At 38.8% G+C, this 19,073-nt stretch overlaps 1 protein-coding gene and 1 pseudogene across 6 annotated transcripts in view; both read left to right on the top strand.

Annotated features, from left to right (window-relative positions):
- The first annotated feature begins 3,009 nt into the window (after positions 1 to 3,009).
- Positions 3,010 to 19,073, top strand: part of LOC145913637 (arf-GAP with dual PH domain-containing protein 1-like) — a 39,521-nt gene continuing 23,457 nt past the window's right edge. For 3 of the 6 annotated variants that reach the window (XM_083001364.1, XM_083001363.1, XM_083001362.1), the window contains exons 1-4: positions 3,010 to 3,219; positions 12,525 to 12,649; positions 12,857 to 12,974; positions 13,246 to 13,345. In XM_083001364.1, the coding sequence (XP_082857490.1) occupies positions 3,029 to 3,219; positions 12,525 to 12,649; positions 12,857 to 12,974; positions 13,246 to 13,345 (534 nt within the window). In that variant the 5' untranslated portion in view covers positions 3,010 to 3,028. Of the gene's footprint in view, positions 3,220 to 11,889; positions 12,084 to 12,524; positions 12,650 to 12,856; positions 12,975 to 13,245; positions 13,346 to 19,073 lie in introns of those variants that run through there. The other 3 variants (XM_083001365.1, XM_083001366.1, XM_083001367.1) reach the window with 3 other exon arrangements.
- On the top strand, positions 17,855 to 18,980 carry LOC145913718 (uncharacterized; annotated as a pseudogene).

Here is a 19,073-nt window from a genome sequence, read left to right as displayed (position 1 = left end):
CTATATGACGTTATTAATAGGAGTCGTCAAAAAGGTTGAGAACTGCAGCGTTCAAATTAATTCACTCGGCTGCTATGACTGAAACTTAATCTGCTCTGTGTTCTTACTGTAGATACTGAATTTGGACTCCTTGAGCAGACTTACTTTATTAAATAGAACAGTGTTTCCCAACCGGTGATACGCGTGCAACTTTCCGTAATTTGCGGATACAATTCGAATTGAAAAATCGTAAGTGATCTCAAAATGTTTGTTACTTCATCCCCTAGGTAACTTTGTAACACTCAACTAGGTGGTATCCGTCGAAATAGTTTTACCTCCAAGTGGTACCACAAAAAGTTTGGGAATCACTGAAATAGAAAGACACGTTTCAACATCAGGTTGCGTAACTTTAAGTTGTCCCAATCGCGATAGTGACTAAACGAGTAACTTCTACCGCGTGCCAGTTGGTTAGCTAAGTGTAAGAGACTTGTTGAGCAACAGAGTGAATCAGAGAAAAAAAAGATGAGAAAATGTCAGAGAAAAGTGCGAACGGGCATTTAACAAGTTACAATGAAAAAAAAAAGGTTTGTCGTCGAGCCGGATGATGTGTGAAGAATTAAGTTGGGAAACATGGGTGTGGTGCTGCAGAACCACTGCTATAGACCATACACTTATAAAATACTATATAGCACTAGTCAATGAGAGTTGTGAGCCGAAAACTGTTACAAAAATCTACTGCAGGCAAAAAAGAGCATCATCTTAGTGTGTTCGCTGACAGTACTAAACCGGTATGGACTTTGCCTTTGCATGTTTCCAGTGTTGTTGTTCATGTGAATTTTTACGTTTGCTGTGCAATTACTGATTGGTGCTTCGGCTTGCCTGGAACACAGTTCGTTTTGTGTTCTGCCATTTCGTTGTTGTGTATATTTTCGGCAGTTGTTAATCAACTAAATCTACGGTGTTTTATGTGCAGAAAACCGCTTTGTTTAAACCGACGCGCTTCATTCGACGTAAACCAAATAAACCTTCTGCTTCTCACGCTTGTAGCTACAAGCACTACTGTTTGACTGCGTGATGTAACAATTAGATTGTATGTTGCAAAGGACTGGGTGCGCCCGAGTTAGGCGCGTCTTCATATAAGCTCAAGCGCATATGAGCGCCAGGCGAGGTTTAGTAATCGTTAAATTTTTAATGGTGCCTTATCGATATTGAGATAAAGTTTGATTTCATTCAACCGGAGGATAGTATTAGATGTTTCAGTTTAGTTTTTTTTGGGAAAGCATTTGCAAACCGTCTCTAAATGGTGACCATAATGGGGGTATGGGGATAATGTATTCAACCTATGTTCGCAATGGTAGTGGGTCACCAAAAGGTGAAAAGCTATTCATATTGTATGAACAGTAATGTTGACATATTAAACAACCTTGTGAAAAAAGGCTTCAATGAGCATCTTCAGTTGTAAAACATCATAAATAGAAAAGACAAAAGTAAAATGGTAAAGCAATACAAGCTGTTGGTGCTAACATATTGGAATGCACCCCGAGCCGCTGCGACGAGTGACCTAATTGCTGTTGCTAGTATATCACCACAGGCATCCATTGCTTGAACAGGTAAAACAACGATGAAGTATAATAAAACAAACAAATTATAACGGCAGAATTTGCGCGTCTCGCACCGCGCCGTCGTTATACCACACGTACACGTTTACAACACTAACATGCACACGGACATGCATACGAACACGCACACGAACACGGTTTTCTGTGAAGAAAACGTACATTAAGAACCAGTTATTCATTGTTAATACAAATAACCTTACCGGAGTTTTGAGCCAGATCACAAATAAACTCAGCAAATCAATCAGATTGATAATGCTTTAGAAACTTATTCAAACAGAATATAGGCAACTTTAGCCACAGTAACATACACTTGACAGCAATTACAGCACGTTCTCGTGGCACCATAACAACTCAGTTGTACCAAGCATGGCAGAAGGAAAAAGGTTCTTTTTCATTATGATGTCACATCAAAGGCCAAATTGACATTGTGTTGAAATTCAATTACGTATACGGAGTGACGCAACGTTGTGCATGAGTGATTTTCGATGTTACACAAATCAAGTGTGTGAGACTTACGTAAACGTCGGTAAAATCATTCTTTGTATGTTGCTTTTTGCGTTTAAAGTTTTCTGCCATTTTTCCTCATATTGGTCCATGGGCGGTTGCTGTAGAAACACCACACTGGAGCATTCCTCTAAGTATCGTCTTCCGCGCGGTGTTGCACTTGGTAATGGCTGAGTATAGTTTACTTTTGTCTCCCGTGGCACTGGTGTTGAATGTTGTCCACATGGTGGAAAACTTATCTAACTGAACTTATTTTTTTGTCTTCCCCACATATTTATCATGGCATATTTTGCAAATGACGCATATATTTCATAACTGGAGCAGTTTAATTGCTCTTGGAGCCTTGCCAAATCAGACAGAGTGTCAACAAGGCGAAACTGCTTTCAAAACTATCCACACAGGCCACATCGTCCTACCTGGCCCTGTCTGGATACGTGGCGTTTGCTCTAAAAGGAAGTTAGCCAGCAATGTAATGTCCGTGATTTTCTAAAATTTACCCTGATGGCATTCGATTCAAGTTCTTTACCTTTGACTTTTTTAAAAAACAACTCGTTGGGATGTGAATTTACCCAATGATTATTGGATGTTATTAAAGCCTTTCCAACCCCCCGGCATATTGAACAAATACAGCGCATGTCATTACTGCACTTAAAATTGATTTTATATAATTCGTCATTCATAGTATATTGTTAAGCCTTGTTTACCTAATATGGCGCATCTCGCCAATTATTGACAAACAACATAAAATGGAAAGCCAGAAAGTATCGCCTGGTGTTCGAAAGTCTTCTACCAGCAGCCCAACCAAAGACCATGCAAGTGAACCGGAAAATCGTGGTCAGTGCACGATTTTTTGATTGTAGCGCTTTGGCAGGAAATTGCGTTGAGCTGCTGGTTTTTTAACGGCCAACTAACTTGCAACAACATCAATGGATAAAGAGAAAGTGTCGAAAAAATTGTATGAGATTATTTCACAAAAGGCAAATACGTATTGTGCTGAATGTAAAGACGATAACCCGACCTTTGCTTCTACGGATTTTGGAGTATTTATCTGTCAAAAATGCGCGGTGTTTCACAAAGCTCTTTCCAAGGAAAAAGTTATTCCAATAACTTTCGACAAGTAAGTAGGCCTTTTCTAATTTACTAGTTTGTTAATAAATTCAGGTGAGCAAAATCATATTATGTCTGGTTTGAAAATGGCACGTGTAAAATATCCTGCTAAGTTCAGCAAAATTTCGGTTGCATTGTATCCGTTAAGGCAGGAGCGTCGACCTTCTTGCCTACGGCTTGGAAATACGTTCACGGGAAACGTAAACGGAGTTTGTGTTCATTTCACCACACGATGGTGCATATACAGACAAATTATTCCCACTGAAATTAGTACTGCCAATAATATTTTTCTTCGCTTAATGTTCGGGTTTTGTTTGAATGGATAGGTTTGCATTTCGTGTAAATATACAATGAATGGGTTGGTCACCTCTGCTTTAAGCTCTAAATTTACCTTTCGAATTCCATTTTGCTTTGCTTTTTTAATCAAAATAGTGTTTAATTGGGAATGTCCCCAGATGGGACAGCTAAGGCGTTTGTCCATCAAACAATTTTGACCAGAATGTGAAGTCAAGGAGTGGAACTTTTATAAAACCGCAAATAGTGCAATCGACTGGCAGCATCTAAATCATTTTCTCGTCAAACTTTTGTACTAACTAATTTTGGCTGTAGGCTGCATTGTAAAATTGAAAGTGGATTTTGTCCACCCAGCAAAGTGATAAAAATTACCGATCTATTCGTTCTTAGGTAAAAATAAAAACAAAATATGCACCTTTGTTTGAAAAAAAAAATATTTTTTATAAATTTGCTAAAACAAGTTTGTTTTATGAAGAAGTTACGTTCAGACAAGCGAAACGTTAGCAAAAGGCCTTTTTTAAACGCGAGTTTTTTTTCATATTTGCTATCAATATGCTGGAAATTTAGTACACAAAGTGTTGGTGTTGTCAAAGTGAAAACTTTTCTAAAGCCTGTGACATGAAAAAAGATGAAGTGAGTGATACAAGTCAGGTTCACAGAGAAAACGTGGCGAGCGAAACGTACGCCCAATGAAACACCAACAAATATACTTTTTTCCAGTAACGACACAATTCCACTTTATTTCCTTATTCGTGAGCTAAATTCGCCCGTGTTTGTGTCGCGCTATCCAAATGTTCCAAATTGCAAATATCTTAACTACAATGCATGATACCAAGCACCGGTATTAAAACTTGAGTTAAGCTTGATTGAATGTAGGATTCGCTGTAAATATTCTGATTCGGTCCGGCAAATCCCAAACAAATGTCACTCGATAGTAATTATTATTAAAAGAAAACATTGCTGTTAAGTATTTGGAACCAAATGGCATTTACTTACAATTAGAGTACATCATAAATACAGATAGTTTTCTGTTGCAGGAGATTTTTATAATTTACGATTTTTGGATAGCAAGCCGCCCTCGGATAGTGTTAATAAAGTTAACATTAGCCGCGCGATAAATGCAAAAGTAATGTTAAGTGAGCTATGTACACGTATTGTCACCAAAACTGTCGTTGAAAGTTAGACGAATAACCTTGTACGATGAAACGTATTGGTAAATCTCCATGAAACACAGTGTAGTATAAGTGGTAAACGAAGGGCTGGGAAAAAACTTTATGTACATTTGTCCCATTAGAACAAAATTGGAGGTACAAATGATTAGTAATAAATTTAGCAAAATTTTTGGATAATCCGGACTAGTATTCTGGATCCTTGTCAATCCTCTCATAATATTTTGTTTGATTTCCTTGTTCCGAATGTACATTTGCATACAAAGCTTTATTTTGATCTCTACTTCTAAACTGAAAGGTAATCTTCCCAAAAATAAGTGACTTACAAGAGTTAGGCGTTCATTTCAAAACCTTAAGGTACAAGAAAATGTCAAAAGTAGACCGGGGTTAAGTTTGTGACACTAATAGTAAAAAAACATGTTTTAAGATTAGACATCAACAAAGACCATAAAACGTGGTAGTTTAGTTTAAGGTAAGTTCATGTCACAAAAAATGGACCAAAAGTTAAAATCATACGTGAATTAGTTAACCAGAAATTTCATGCTTCAACAATAACAACCCTAGCTAAAAGGGAATGCAAGGATTTTTCCTAAAGGGACGTCAGTCGTGTTTGACTTAATGCCAAAAGCATAGAAGTCATGTCGTCAAGACCTGGGAAAGTTTTAAGGTATTCCGACATAATCGACTGGAAATTGTATTTCTGTGTCCTTGCTGGCAAAAGGCGTCAGGTACCTTAACTGCATCGTTCCTCTGCTGTGCATTGAGGACTTTCCAAGTAGTCAAATGTGCAGGCTATAGGTTTAACAATTCACCATAAACCGACGTCAAACACATATGTAGTTAGGTCAAACACGTATTTAGGTAATGTCAGCGTAAATGAGTAAAGGGGCAATACAAAATCAGCGGTCTGAACTTTCTAGAGCAGAGCATTCCACGCACATAAACCTTTTAAAAGATATTAAAATATTTGAGAAATTCCATGGGAAACGTGCATATTTATAAAACATGAATAAATATTGATACCTTTTTTATCATTATGTTCCCCAATTTCAATTTATAACCAAACGAAAGCACGTAAATCAAGCTTTCCAAAAATATTAAACTTGCCTAAAAACATGACGGCTCGCTGCAAACCAGCCGAATACAGTTGAACGCATATCCCAATTATAAACACAGTTTGGAGGTGGTCCGGCACATACCTTCGCCGATAAATGTTGGCACAAACTTGGTCACAAGCTGTGAATGAAATCAAATTTTAACTCATTTAGCCTGAGGCGCTATGCTAAATTCGACGATAACTAACCTCATCCCGCCCGTCGCCCGCCGCTTTTACAAGCCTTATGCATGCGCGCCATACACTTTATAAACCTTGATTTGCATTTTTGCCACAAACACTCTAATGCCATCCTGCTATCGAATGAAATCAAACTTTAATCGAATGGTCCTGGGGTACTACACATAGTCAAACGATAACTAACCTTGCCCCGCCAGTCGTTCTTGTAAACCTATATATGCATACGCGCCATGTAACGTCCGTTGAACGCGCCCCGGTTCTTGGCGCGGAACGTCACACGAGGCGGAATTCCCGCAGTTAAAACGCGTATCTTTAATGGGCCTCAAACTCGCTCACTCAGTTGATGTTATTCTTGTTATCGAATGTGCAGTACGCACTCGTACGCAAGATAGAATGTATTCGAAGTGTAGACGATACAGACGTCGGGAGGAGACGAAAAGACACGTAGGACACGTGGACCCTTAGAACACGGTTTCTATACAGAAGGCAATGTGTCAAACAAATACACTTCACACGTAGTTAATTACAGCATAAGGCTCACCAACTATTTGGGAACCGGGAAACTCTGGACCACAAAGACAGTCCAAGCAGTTACTGTCGCACACCTAAACGAAACAGGCAACATAAACTACAATGCGCCACTATGACGTAACACACACAATGCTTACCGATAACTAGGGATGCACCGAAAGTTCGGTTTGCCGAATTTATTCGGCCGAAACTAAGGTTTTCGCAATTATTCGGTTTCGGCCGAATATCTCTGCAAAATTCGGCCGAAACCGAAACTTTTTTGCTGCATGTAACGCTGATACGCAAAGTTTAGAAAAGGTTAGAATCCTTGTTTAAACTGTACGAATGTGTTTGTTTCATTTGTTTATTTTCACAGAAAGGATAAAAATCAAGTTATAGCAGTTAGAACAAGACGCGGTTATTCTTTATGCGCCAAAAAGGCTGTATGATAGGATTAGATCCAATCCAGTACATGTTTTGTTTAAATTTATTGCGTTGAAAGAGATGATATACCAAAATTAGTTTCGATTTATTCGGCCGAATTAATTCGGCAACGTTTGCCGAATATAAAAATAGCTGTTTCGGTGCATCACTACCGATAACTTTGGGCGACAGATGATTAAATACACCACGCTTCACGTGTGTACAAATGCAAGAAAGACACTGTGAGTACAAAGACAGCGTCAACACCGTGTGTAAACTTAATCACATAAACAAGGGCAGCTATATACTGTTCGGCGAACTGACTTCTAAGTCATCGCAGTTAAATTTGCCAAAGTTGCAATTTACACATTTCGGTTATCAGTCGTTACACACATATGTACAGACAGACTCACCAGAAAAATTGCTCACTCGCAACACAAAAAACCTTTTGCAGAATAAAATGACGTAGCACTGTGCTGCACAGTTGTCGGACACAAAAAAAATCATAGAAATCGGGAATTACTGGCAAACAAGATGTAACACGCCATATACATTCGCCAATAAAACTTGGCACAAACTTGGTCAAGCTGTTCTTTTGGAAAAACAATCTTGTACCACCCTACTTATGCTACATTCGATGATAACTAACTTCACCCCGCCCATCACAGGCCGCTCTTGTAAGCCCTCAAAAGCCCTCAAGCCATATACATCAGTCTATGAACTTTAAAGTGTAAAAAAACATGCCGCTACCTCGTAAAGTGGACGAGTAACCCACGTTCAAAGTTTGGTTAACTAGCGATTGTTTTTGTTAACTAGCTTCCATCTGGTAACGATTATGGTGTCATCAATTGGTCTGACGTCACAATGCTGCAGGTAAAGTTACACTGAAAATGCATAGGTTTAGATAGGAGCTATTTACTAAAACGCGTCTAGCGCAGCCCCAAATCTTTTTGTGGAAAAAATTTTGCGTTTAGGAAAATTAAAAATTGTCGAAGAGTATAAGTACCAAGCCCCAAACACCAAAATTTACGCTTAGGCGAAGAAGACGTTTGCAATTAATGGCAACCACAGCGTCTGGCAGCTACTTGGCTTTGGCTCTTGGGTTCCCATTTTTTTAAAGTGCATGTGACACGGAAAAATTAAGCATATTAATAATTAAACTAAGAGATGGTCATAACTTTAAAACACTTTTGGCGAAAAAAGTAGCTTGACACCGTCATAGAAGGCGGTTAAGTCGTGCGAGTGCTGGCAGCGAGGCTTATGCATCGAAATAAAAAACATTGAAAAACTGGTTTAGTAGTTTTTAATTAAACAGGAGCACAACAAGTGAATAAGTGCAACAAACTGACTTTAATGGTTAATTTGAACTGCTCACAGAGGGAAGCTGTTTCGACCTATTAAGTCTTCTTTAGTTGCGTAATAATAAAACAGTTACTGGGACAGGGTGTTCTTGTGGTTTAAGGACCTATATGGGCATTAAATTGTAGGGATGCACCGAAATTTCGGTTTGCCGAATTCATTCGGCCGAAACTAAGGTTTTCATGATTATTCGGTTTCGGCCGAATATTTTTGCAGAATTCGGCCGAAACCGAAACTCTTTTACTGCATGCAACGCTAATACGCAAAGTTTAGAATCATTGTTCAAGCTATACGATTGTGTTCGTTTTATTTGTTTATTGTCACCGAAATGTTAAAATTCAACTTTAGGCAGTTGGAACAGCAGTCGCGGTTATTCTTTAAGTGCCAAAAAAAGGCTGCATGATAAGATTCGATCCAATCTAGCACATGTTTTGTTTAAATTTATTGCGTTTGAAGCGAAGGATACCAAAATTAGTTTCGGTTTATTCGGCCGAATTTATTCGGCAACTTTTGCCGAATATTCGATTTCGGCCGAATAAAAATATTGCTGTTTCGGTGTATCACTATTAAATTGGAGAAAAACTGTGCTGCATTTTCACCATAATTTTCAGTAGTACCCACCACCAAGTAACTATCTGATTGAATTAGCCCCAAATCCCACTAAAACTGCCCCAAACACCCTAAAATTCGCCATGGTCACAGCACACGCATGTGCGCTCATTCAACCGAAAAATTAACCTCTAAGCAACACTAGTTTGCTCTGTGACGTCCATTGAGACAGAAATCCACACGGTGGGGATTTCCGACCACCGAAACTTATTTTCATAGAAATACCAATATGCGTCCTAAAGCATTTAAAATCGCTAATGTGATGCATAAACTTTTTGAAACACGACAGAGACAAACAGTCAATTAAGCATTGTACTTTTGTCCACTCACAGCAATGTATATAAGTAATTGAAATTTGAGGCTGGCAAAGACCGCCGACAAAAAACGACCAAATTGATTGATTATGCAACACAGGTATTCTGTCATAGTACCACTTTTTGTCTGGCAGAAGCGTTACCTATGAGTTCGCGTCACAAATGATTTGATTAATTCCCACAATCAACCACTTATGTATTTTTCGCAATATAATTCGTAACTACAAATGTTAAATTCATCAAATTAAAGTCAACACAAAGGTAAGGTTAAGGTTATGACATCACACCCAAAATGATGTCAAGTAATGTCACTGAGCAAGAAATGCACCATATCCCCGTCTTATCGAAGTACAGAGTTGTGTCATCAGGGACAAATAAGCCATTGGTTTGTGACGTCACAGTGACATATTTTTGTATGATGTAAAACTTTGTCCTGACCTTCAAGGCAACGTAATTTGTAGATTCTTCCATGTTTGAAACACTTTTTAGTTGACGTACAACCGAAAACGTCGAAAGTATGTATATGTTGTAGATGTTCCTTTAGTTTTACGCAAAGTTGCAATGGCCGTGTCATACGCACTTTAGGCCCTGTCTCACAATTTAACCCTAAAAATTGAGGTTTGAGGCGAAATGCCCCCTGGGGGTTGCTTGAAGCAATCCTGCAACTAATTTTAACCTGAATGCGTAGACAAGAGGCGGGCCTAACATAAAATCACAAATTAAGGTATACTTCTGTTATTCAATTTTGAGCTATGAACACTTGAACATTTTGATGCTTTTTCAACTGACTTTTTCACAGCACCAAATGACTAGCTGACTGAGAAGGGAAAATATTTGAAAATCGCTCTGGCAACAGCATGTGACTCCCTGCACATTCAACCATAAATTTGACCCCAATGCATCACCGGTTGCCTTGTGACATCACTGAGTTTCTCTATGACAAAGGAGACGGGCATTTCCCGCGGGCGAAACTATTTTAATAGAAATACAGCATAAAATTCCTGTCAATTAATGAGTAAGAAGCTGTAAATTGTAAAACACATCTTCTCAGAAGAAAAACAGCCATTTTGTTGCTATTTTTTTTGCAATTGAACTAAATCCACAACAAAGTAAAATTCAAAAATTAGATGGTATTGCAGCCTAGCTGGATCAGCCACTTTTTCCTGACAAGTCGAAGTTGGATTTGAAAAATAAAGCTCCCGGTGAGGTTTGAAGTCACGACCCTGGGCTAACCAAGCCCAACGCTCTACCAACTGAGCTACAGAAGCTCAGTGGTTTCACGGGGTATATTGTGGCCAAGATACACTGGTGAGCAAGCGTACAACTTGCCAGGCAACCTTCACATATACGTAGGGGATCTCTACCACCGTATCAGATAACGCAGTAATATTTCATGCAATGGCATGATTGGCAGGATCGCCCCACTGCGCACGTCCTTGCTTGGCGATCACAGCTATCGTTGATTTTTAAAATCTTGCTCCGACTTGTCAGGAAAAAGTGGCTGATCCAGCTAGGCTGCAATGCCTGGCCTGCCAACCTAATGATGGCGATACGATAGTTGTGATCGCCAGGCAAGGACCTGCGCAGTGGGGCGATCCTGCCAATCATGCCATTGCATGAAATATTACTGCGATAAGGTGATTACTTACAAATTAGAAATTATCTTTTGGCACCAGTGTCGGTATAGGTATTAATTAGGTTTTAAAAAAGAATTCCATACTTTTGTTGTATTTCTGTCCGGACAGGTGCTTTGTCTTGTTTGTTTTATCTGTCCTCTACACTTTCCGGGCAGTATTCCGGTTGTTCAACAAGATTTGGATCAATCCAAAATGGTCTCCAAAGTTAATTTTCCAGTAAACTGAATTTTAATTACTATTAGCCACACCCTTACATTCAACAATAACAGCATAACACTGCATTCCACAGCTTTGCGGATGTAAATTCACATTTGAAAACAATTTTCTACGCAACGAGCACTGACGCGTGAACAGCGAAGCCTTCTTTATATTTCACACCTATTATTTGCTTTTTGAACAACCGCACAATTTACCCTCTTTCAAATTGACCGTGTAACAATGCTAGCAAACCACAAAGTTGGACCTTCCAAGATGGCGGTTTCGTTCTTCACGTGCTTCGGCAATGCTGCACAAGTCCGAAAGTGTCGAAATTCACGGTCTTTTAAGCAAACCTACCAAAAAACAATATACTCCTAGTGTGTAACAACGTTTTGCGTAAATATACTAAATATTAGAGTTATAATATTGCAAAGTCTTCGTGAAAACTTTAGTTAAGTAGTCACGCATGAAATAGGGAAATCCATTTTTGCCCGTCCGTGAGGTGGTTACTACCTTTTGAGTAGATAAATTTGAGCGGAGTTGCGCTATCCAGTGTTTATAGAGATCAGTGGGTGGGACTAACAGAAAATTTATTTTGTGATTTATTTTTTCACAATATCCATCTCAACATTTTGGCAGTTTTTCAACCGGATTTTCAACAGCACCCTTTACCAATTGACTGCTTGACTAAAAACCCTGAAAATAAAACATACCAAACAGACCTGGCAACAAGCTAGGCATATGTGGTCATTCAACCAAATCACTGGCACCCATGCATATACTCGTACTTCCAAAAGGGTATTTCCCGACCAAGAAACTCTCTTACATAGAAATACAGAGATGGGGTCTTTAGTCTTACCGCATAAAAAATAACAGTAGACAGACACTAAAGATTATTTGTTATGTTTTTATTTGTCAGTGTGCTTTTTATTTTTGCAGCAAAAAGATAAAAATTCTTAAATATTATTATATTTTGCAGGACCAATGTTAAAAGATTTTCGGGTGTTTCTGAAATGCGCATTGGCGCTAATGCCAATGCCGATATTATGGGTACCTCAGGTTTTTAAGTAAATATCATTCAATCGCCTACAAATAGCAAAAATTACGAACACAAACAAGTGTTCATCAAAATCAGCATGTGTTAATTTTAACTGTATATGTACTCTTTATTTTTTTCAGGTTGCTTACATAAAGGTTATGGTGGTCACAAAACTCTGTGTACTATTTACACTTTACAGTTTCTTTTGCTGTTATTGCTATGGAATTTGCAAATGGCAATAATTAAAAATATATGAGTGTTTTCATAGTTTATTGTGATGTCACATTAATTTATTACTAAATTGCTGAGAAATTTTTTGCAAAATTCCCAAACATAAGGTCATATTTTAGTAAATGGCCTTTATCCAAAAAAGAAACAATTTAGTTATTTCTGAAAACTGACAATTCATTAAATCATAGCAATATTATGAGTTTCATAAGTAGTTGCTCATAAAAATATTTGATAATAGGTGGACAGAGAGCGCCATTAGTTTTATGAGTGATCATGGAAACAAAACTGTGAACCAGGACTATGAAAAGTACCTACCATTTTATTATCACAGACCTGATGTTAATGACTGTAATATTTTACGAGGTGAGGTTGTTGTTCAAGAAACTTTAATATCATGCCTGTTTGTTACAACATAGGAAAAGATTTGTTATTCCATGGTAGATTGTATTTCAAAAAATCATTTTAAACTTTCTGATAAACACTAAAAATTAGGTAATCAATTTTGAACTTTGTTCTGATTGCTGGAAAATCATTCAGTGACATTCAAAAACTATGTTTTTGTTGTTGAAGAACAATGGATTCTTGCCAAGTACAACAGATTAGAATTTAAAAATGTGTCTCGACAATCAGGTTACAACCAAGGCAACAAGTTTGGAACGCTGTTTAAACGAGCAAAGCACACCAATAGGTAAAAATTTATGCTTACATAGGTATTATACATCTCTACCCTGACATGTGCAATGATCTTTATGAAAAAGGTTTGCAGAATACTGTCTGACTTACATTTTGTATGTGTAGTTTTTACAATATTCGACCCTTATACTTTAGGTTGTGTAGGTCCAGAGTAATAAGGAGTTAAAAAGTGTGTTGTCTATTTCTTGGAACGAATTTGTGATCAATTTAAGCAATTTAATAATAAACAGTTTTTTTTTTCAGAAATAAATGTATGTGTGTTATAGGTATCAAAGACGAAAATTCGTGCTTAAGGAACAAGAGGGATGTCTGCAATATTTCTTAAAATACAGTGACACAAATCCAAAGGACTCGATTCCTGTTAAGGTAAGCAAACATATTACTTACTGAGTTGTTTTAGATATAGCATTTTCGACTTCTAAATATATATAATTCTAAACTTGATATATAATTCTAAACTTACATATAATTCTAAACTTGACATAAATGTGTCAAATGTACCCATAATATCATATTCATTGCTGAGTTTATCTGATTAGTGCAAAGTTTCTATTCTATTGGAAACAATTGTTTATTAAGTTTGACCTTGTCGGTTTACCAGTTGTCGGGGTATGTCCCCGCTTGGTGACCGTGGGGTACGACTGCGTCTCGGCCTCGCACCCCAAGGGATCCGATCCGACTAAGTCTCAATGGCAACTCGGCCTCGTAGGCAACTTGCCTTCTCTATCTCAAGGTTTACTTTTGGAGTTAAAGAACTCCTTTACACAAGTCTGTGCGTCTTCTAAATAGTCTAACTCCTGACTAAGCACATACATCCACCAAGCTTCAAGCCAGTCCAAAGTTGTTCATAAATCCATTTATTGATATAATCCAACGAATAAATCCAAGTACAGTACAATTGGGGCTCCTATACAGTGTACTAAAGCAGAACCAACAGCCTAGACCCTTACACAGCAACAGTTAAAACACACTGATTTTGCAGGCGCTAGTCGCTCTGCTTATATAGTCTGCGGTTGGCCACACGTATTGATACCTTATTTGGAGTTGTTGCGCAACTTGAATGCAACCTGAAGTTGATCGATTTGGTCGATTACGTCAGTTATTTATATAGCCTAATTAACTAACTGCCCTAATAGGTTATTTATGTATAGGTAGACTTTGTTTTCAGAATAACTAAAAGTAGTTATGTTTATTTTAGCTTTATTTATCATTTGCGAAAGAAGTACTTGTGTTTAAATTAACCTTATTTATTATTTGCCAAAGAAATGCCTGTAATTATTTTAACTTGATTTACATAGTTAGTTTGGTTGCCTAAGTTACCTATATGACTTCATTGCCCAAATTACATGGTTTATACCACATCTATAATGTGGCTGCTTCTACCGGCTACAATTTTTTCACCTGCCACCAGCTCGGCAGGTTTTTCCTATTAAATTGTCCGGTCAGGAATTGACCTAAACCGGAAATGAGTTCTTCTTTTTTCCCATGTCGTTTTATTGGACATCACAACTTGGACATGCGTTGAACGCGTGATTACAATGACTTTGGTTTTAACTCTCGGTCATAATATAGTCATACGCTTTGGGCCTTTTATAGTATATACATGTGTTGTGTGGCGACAACCTCTAATCTATTTCACTTAATGACAGTTTATATTGTTACTTGAACTATTTTGCCATTAATATACATTGACATTTTCAGTAGTTAGGTCTATTATATTCCTGTGCAATTAGAGGTCATTTAGTGAAGCAAGGGATTACAAAGGTTAATGCTTTATTGCGAGAGTTTCATGAAGTAAACAAGAGCAACCAACACAAAACACGCGCATATAAAACTGTGACACAAGAAAAGGGCTATGACACGCTTCGATACTCAGGCGAACACTGTAGTTCGATCGTTCCTCTCGCTGGAGATATTGCAACCGGAACTGGCATAGTTTGGTCAGCATGGGGCGGCTTAAGATCGAAATCGTTTGTGTACGGCGTCCCATATCCAAAATGAACGTTTTGTCTGACGCTTGGAGAACCTTGTACAGGCCATCGTATGGCCTGGTTAGTGCAGGTGGATAAATGTCACGGGGAACAAATACATATGGGTTGGTCTTCAATGAAGAAGGGACAGACGCCCGAAGGTTATTTTGACATCAGCTGCGGCAAAATTTGTCACAGGGTATTCCGTAACAACGGCAAAACTTGGCGGTAGAGTCACCTTCATGGGCAAAAATGTCTCCAGAAACTGTTAAAGCGGTGATATACACAAGCTCTACAGAAGAGGCTTCCAGGTGATCTTTGGGGGCAGTGCAAACACCAAGCAACACCCAAGGTAAATTGTCCAACTAATTGGAGTCGGTTAGTCAAGACATTCGTGCACTCTTCAATTGGCGATGAAAGCTCTGCATCAGGCTGTTCGCTTGTGGGTGAAAAGCTGTGGTGCGGTGAAGGTGAATACCCAGCAGTTGGCCAATGGTGGTCCACAACTTGGACGTAAACTGAGGACCAAGGGCTGATGACATCTGTCTGGGCAGGGCGTCGATTTGTTATTGCGTGTCGAACATCTTGAGAAAAATTGTCGTGCGTGTCGAATAGTAAGAATGTTGTATCTCGTAACTAAAACGCATGAGAATGGCCAGGCTTATTTCAATTACAGGATTCTTGTACTTACATAAGTTTAGAATGCACGTTGAAATAGCGACAAAATAATTAAAAACCTTGCATTGTTGTAGGCTGATATGTCTCTTTAAATAGGTCCAATTGAACGAAAAATGGTACTTGTTTCGCAACTATGCCACAGCAATGCCACGTGTTCGGTAACAGTTCTCCTCTTTGGTAAATGGTAGCGATGTTCCCAGTTCCAAATTATCTGGCCCGGCCGGATCCGGATAGTTATTAATCAAATCCGGCCGGATAATTTGATCCGCCAGTTGGTTAACTCCGATTCGTGTATTTCATCAGTATGGCAAAAATGTTTAATTGCCAAACAGAATGCTATGTTAAGGTTAGCATTTCATTAGTGGAACAAATAAACATGGGCATTTATTAATATGGTATAACACGTCACGAAAAACCTTAACAACAAACAACAGAAAAATCGGAAGTCGGCGGGTATCACAGACTGATTCCCAAAACGTGTAATTTGCGAAATTTTTGTCCTTTTTTAGGACAAAAATGCTTTACCAACTATCCGGTAAAATTAAGCAGAATATCCGGGCGGGTCCGGGTATTGAAAATTGGTTAACCGTTCAGTTCAATGCTGTTGTATAGTGACTCGAAAATACAGATTTCTCTCCAAATAACTGTTTGCGGTTTGCAATTAAACGACTTCATACTGGCACCAATTAAACGTCTTTAAACCCCTTCTGCCACCAGCATCTACATGCCAATCTTCGAAAAAAAGAACACTAGTAAGATCGATGTGAATGTTGTAGGAATGGCGTGACCGATATGCCAATATGTTAATTAAGTTATTATAGTAATTCAATTTATTGTCTTTGATAGATAATAATGGCATTGGTGCGTTCATGGTACTGTATATCGGTAACTTAACATTTTTACACGCCGCCCGTGTCGAACAGTGGCGTCGCGTGTCGAACACTTAGAGTGGTGAAAAAGGCAAAAATCACAATCTTTTTTAAACAAAGGGTGTATATTTGTTGTTTTTTACCAGAAGAACTAATGCCCAGGCTACTCCGCACTGACGGCCTATCGCAAAGACCTGGAGTCACACGACCAAGGTGGCTACTTTTGTATAATAAAATAGAAACGCTATATAGGTAAAATGGTAAAAGTTCGAATAAAACAACGGTTGTTCTATAACAAAAAGGACTTTCCACTCCACATAGCGTTCGACAACAAGTGTTTTCATCTCGCCACCACCAGAGAACTCCCTGGCTTTTCGCTTATTATTTCTGCCGCCAGCACTTAAACCAATCATTACTGCCCACGTTTGCCACGCAAGCGTGACTGCCCGGGCGTATAAAAACGAGTAAAATCGCGAAATAATTACAAATACATTATAAAAGGTGAGTGTGAAAATAAACAAAAACATGTGAGTTAAAGTGAAGGTGAAGTGTTGATACAAAAAGAAATAAATCGTGTGAAAAACAAAACGAAAAAAGACGTTTACACGTCAGATTCATATTTCAATAATCTCGCTTTCGCACGATTACGGTCGCAACGCTTAAAACGTAACTTTGATCAGCAGCATCTCAGAAACCAGTCGCCGTATCAAGCTACTTTTTTCGGGAAAAATGTTTTAAAGTTGTGACCGTCTCCAAGTTTAATTATTATTGTGTTTTATTTTTCCGTGTAACATGCACTTTAAGCCAACACTAACTTTTCGGTCAAGAGGCGTCTGACACGGCAAAGAACAGGTCGACCACTGCAGCGTACCAACTGATTTCCGATCGACTGCTGTGCTGAATCTAAAGTCTGCTTGCGTGTTCTTGCTGTTAATATTAAATTCGACTCCGAGAGCAGACTTATTTATTGATTGAAACACACGTTTGCAAAATCAGGTGGCGTAACTTTAAATTGTCCCAAGCGCGTTATAGTGACTGAGTGAGTAACTTATAACCGATAGAATCTACTGCATGCCAATTGCTTAGTTAAGTGACAAAGACTAGTTGGGTGGCAGGCATGGGCGTCCGCAGGAAACAAAGCAGGGGGGGAGGGGCAATATCATCGTCACATCGCCGTTCAGAAACGGTATTTCAGAAGAAAAATCATCTGACAGTGCTACTCATTCTTGCCAATCCCGATATGGCAAAATAAATGGGTTTACACATACGAATCTCATCAGATGTAACAACAGACACAGTGAAAATTTGGTCTTGATCTGAACAAACTTCATGGCCAAGGCTACGCTGGTTGCTCAGCAATGGCAGGAATAGACAACGGTGTTCAGGCCCGTATCAGAAGCATCTACCCCAAAGCCACTTTTGTGCACTGCTCTGCACATCGACTGAATTTGGTTGTTTATGATTTAAATTCCGTCACAGATGTAAGCCACACAACTGGGACTGTGAAGTCTATCATAATTTTTTTCCGTTAAAGTCCAAAGCGCAGGAGACTGGTTTCAAATGTTCCTTTATTGTGTGAAACCAGATGGAGTGCAAAGAACAAAAGCATTCGTATGTTTTAAGAGAACTTTTGTGCAATCTATACACAACTGGAGCAACTTGAGACAAACCAGCATGAGTCACAAAGTAGCCTACGCGCCAGACGGCACATCAACTTAAGTGTACAGCAGGAACCAAATTGTTTCTTGTCTGTCTAAAAATCATTGCGAAGTACTTGGCAATGCTGGAGCCAGTTACCCAACAGTTGACATGGACATGATGGGGGTCCGAAATCACATTGACCTGTTGTTAAAAGCTTTCCGAAATCACAGAGAGGGTGTCGAGTGTGTGTTCTCAGAGGATATCATCCCCGAGGTAAAAAGTTAAACTTGGTATCGACTTAACTGTACCCAGGCGATGTGCACGCCAGATCCATCGGCCGAATGTAGAAGGCACCATTGAAGAATATTATCGCCGTACCACCTTTATACCGTACATGGATTCCTTGATCCAATCTCTAGAGATTCGCTTTGGTGATAGCAACAAACCTTTTAACATTTTCAAATTACACTCTAAAGAAATGCGGAAAGAGAGGAATTTAAACACATCGTTCTATCTGTAAAGGAAATGTATGGTATTAATAACCTTGTCGAAGAAAGTCTAGCGTGGTATGACACACAGAAGCACATGTCACTGAGCAACTCGGTAGGCCTGCGGACGCCCATGGTGGCAGGGTAAAATGATAGAGAATAATTTAACAAGTTACAATGTAAAAAAAGGTTTGTCGTCGAGACCGATGCCAGAAGTCTGCGAGTTCTGCAGGAAAGCCCAACTCCATCTGCAGCCTTCGGTCCGTCTCTGTTTCAAATGTGTGAAGAATTAAGTTGGGAAACATGCGTGGTGCTACACCACCAGTCACAATCTAATGCTATATACACTGCTTAGGCAAAGAATCATTTATAGTTATTCTAAAATGAACCAAGACGCCTAATCGTAAGAATATATACATTTAGCCCTTAGGCCATCATCAGTACACTA

This window comes from Ascidia mentula, chromosome 9 (genome assembly GCF_947561715.1).
Source record: "Ascidia mentula chromosome 9, kaAscMent1.1, whole genome shotgun sequence".
In the NCBI taxonomy this organism is placed as follows: Eukaryota; Metazoa; Chordata; class Ascidiacea; order Phlebobranchia; family Ascidiidae; genus Ascidia; species Ascidia mentula.
Note: the sequence above shows the minus strand (reverse complement) of the source record. Positions and strands in the feature narration are given on the sequence as shown.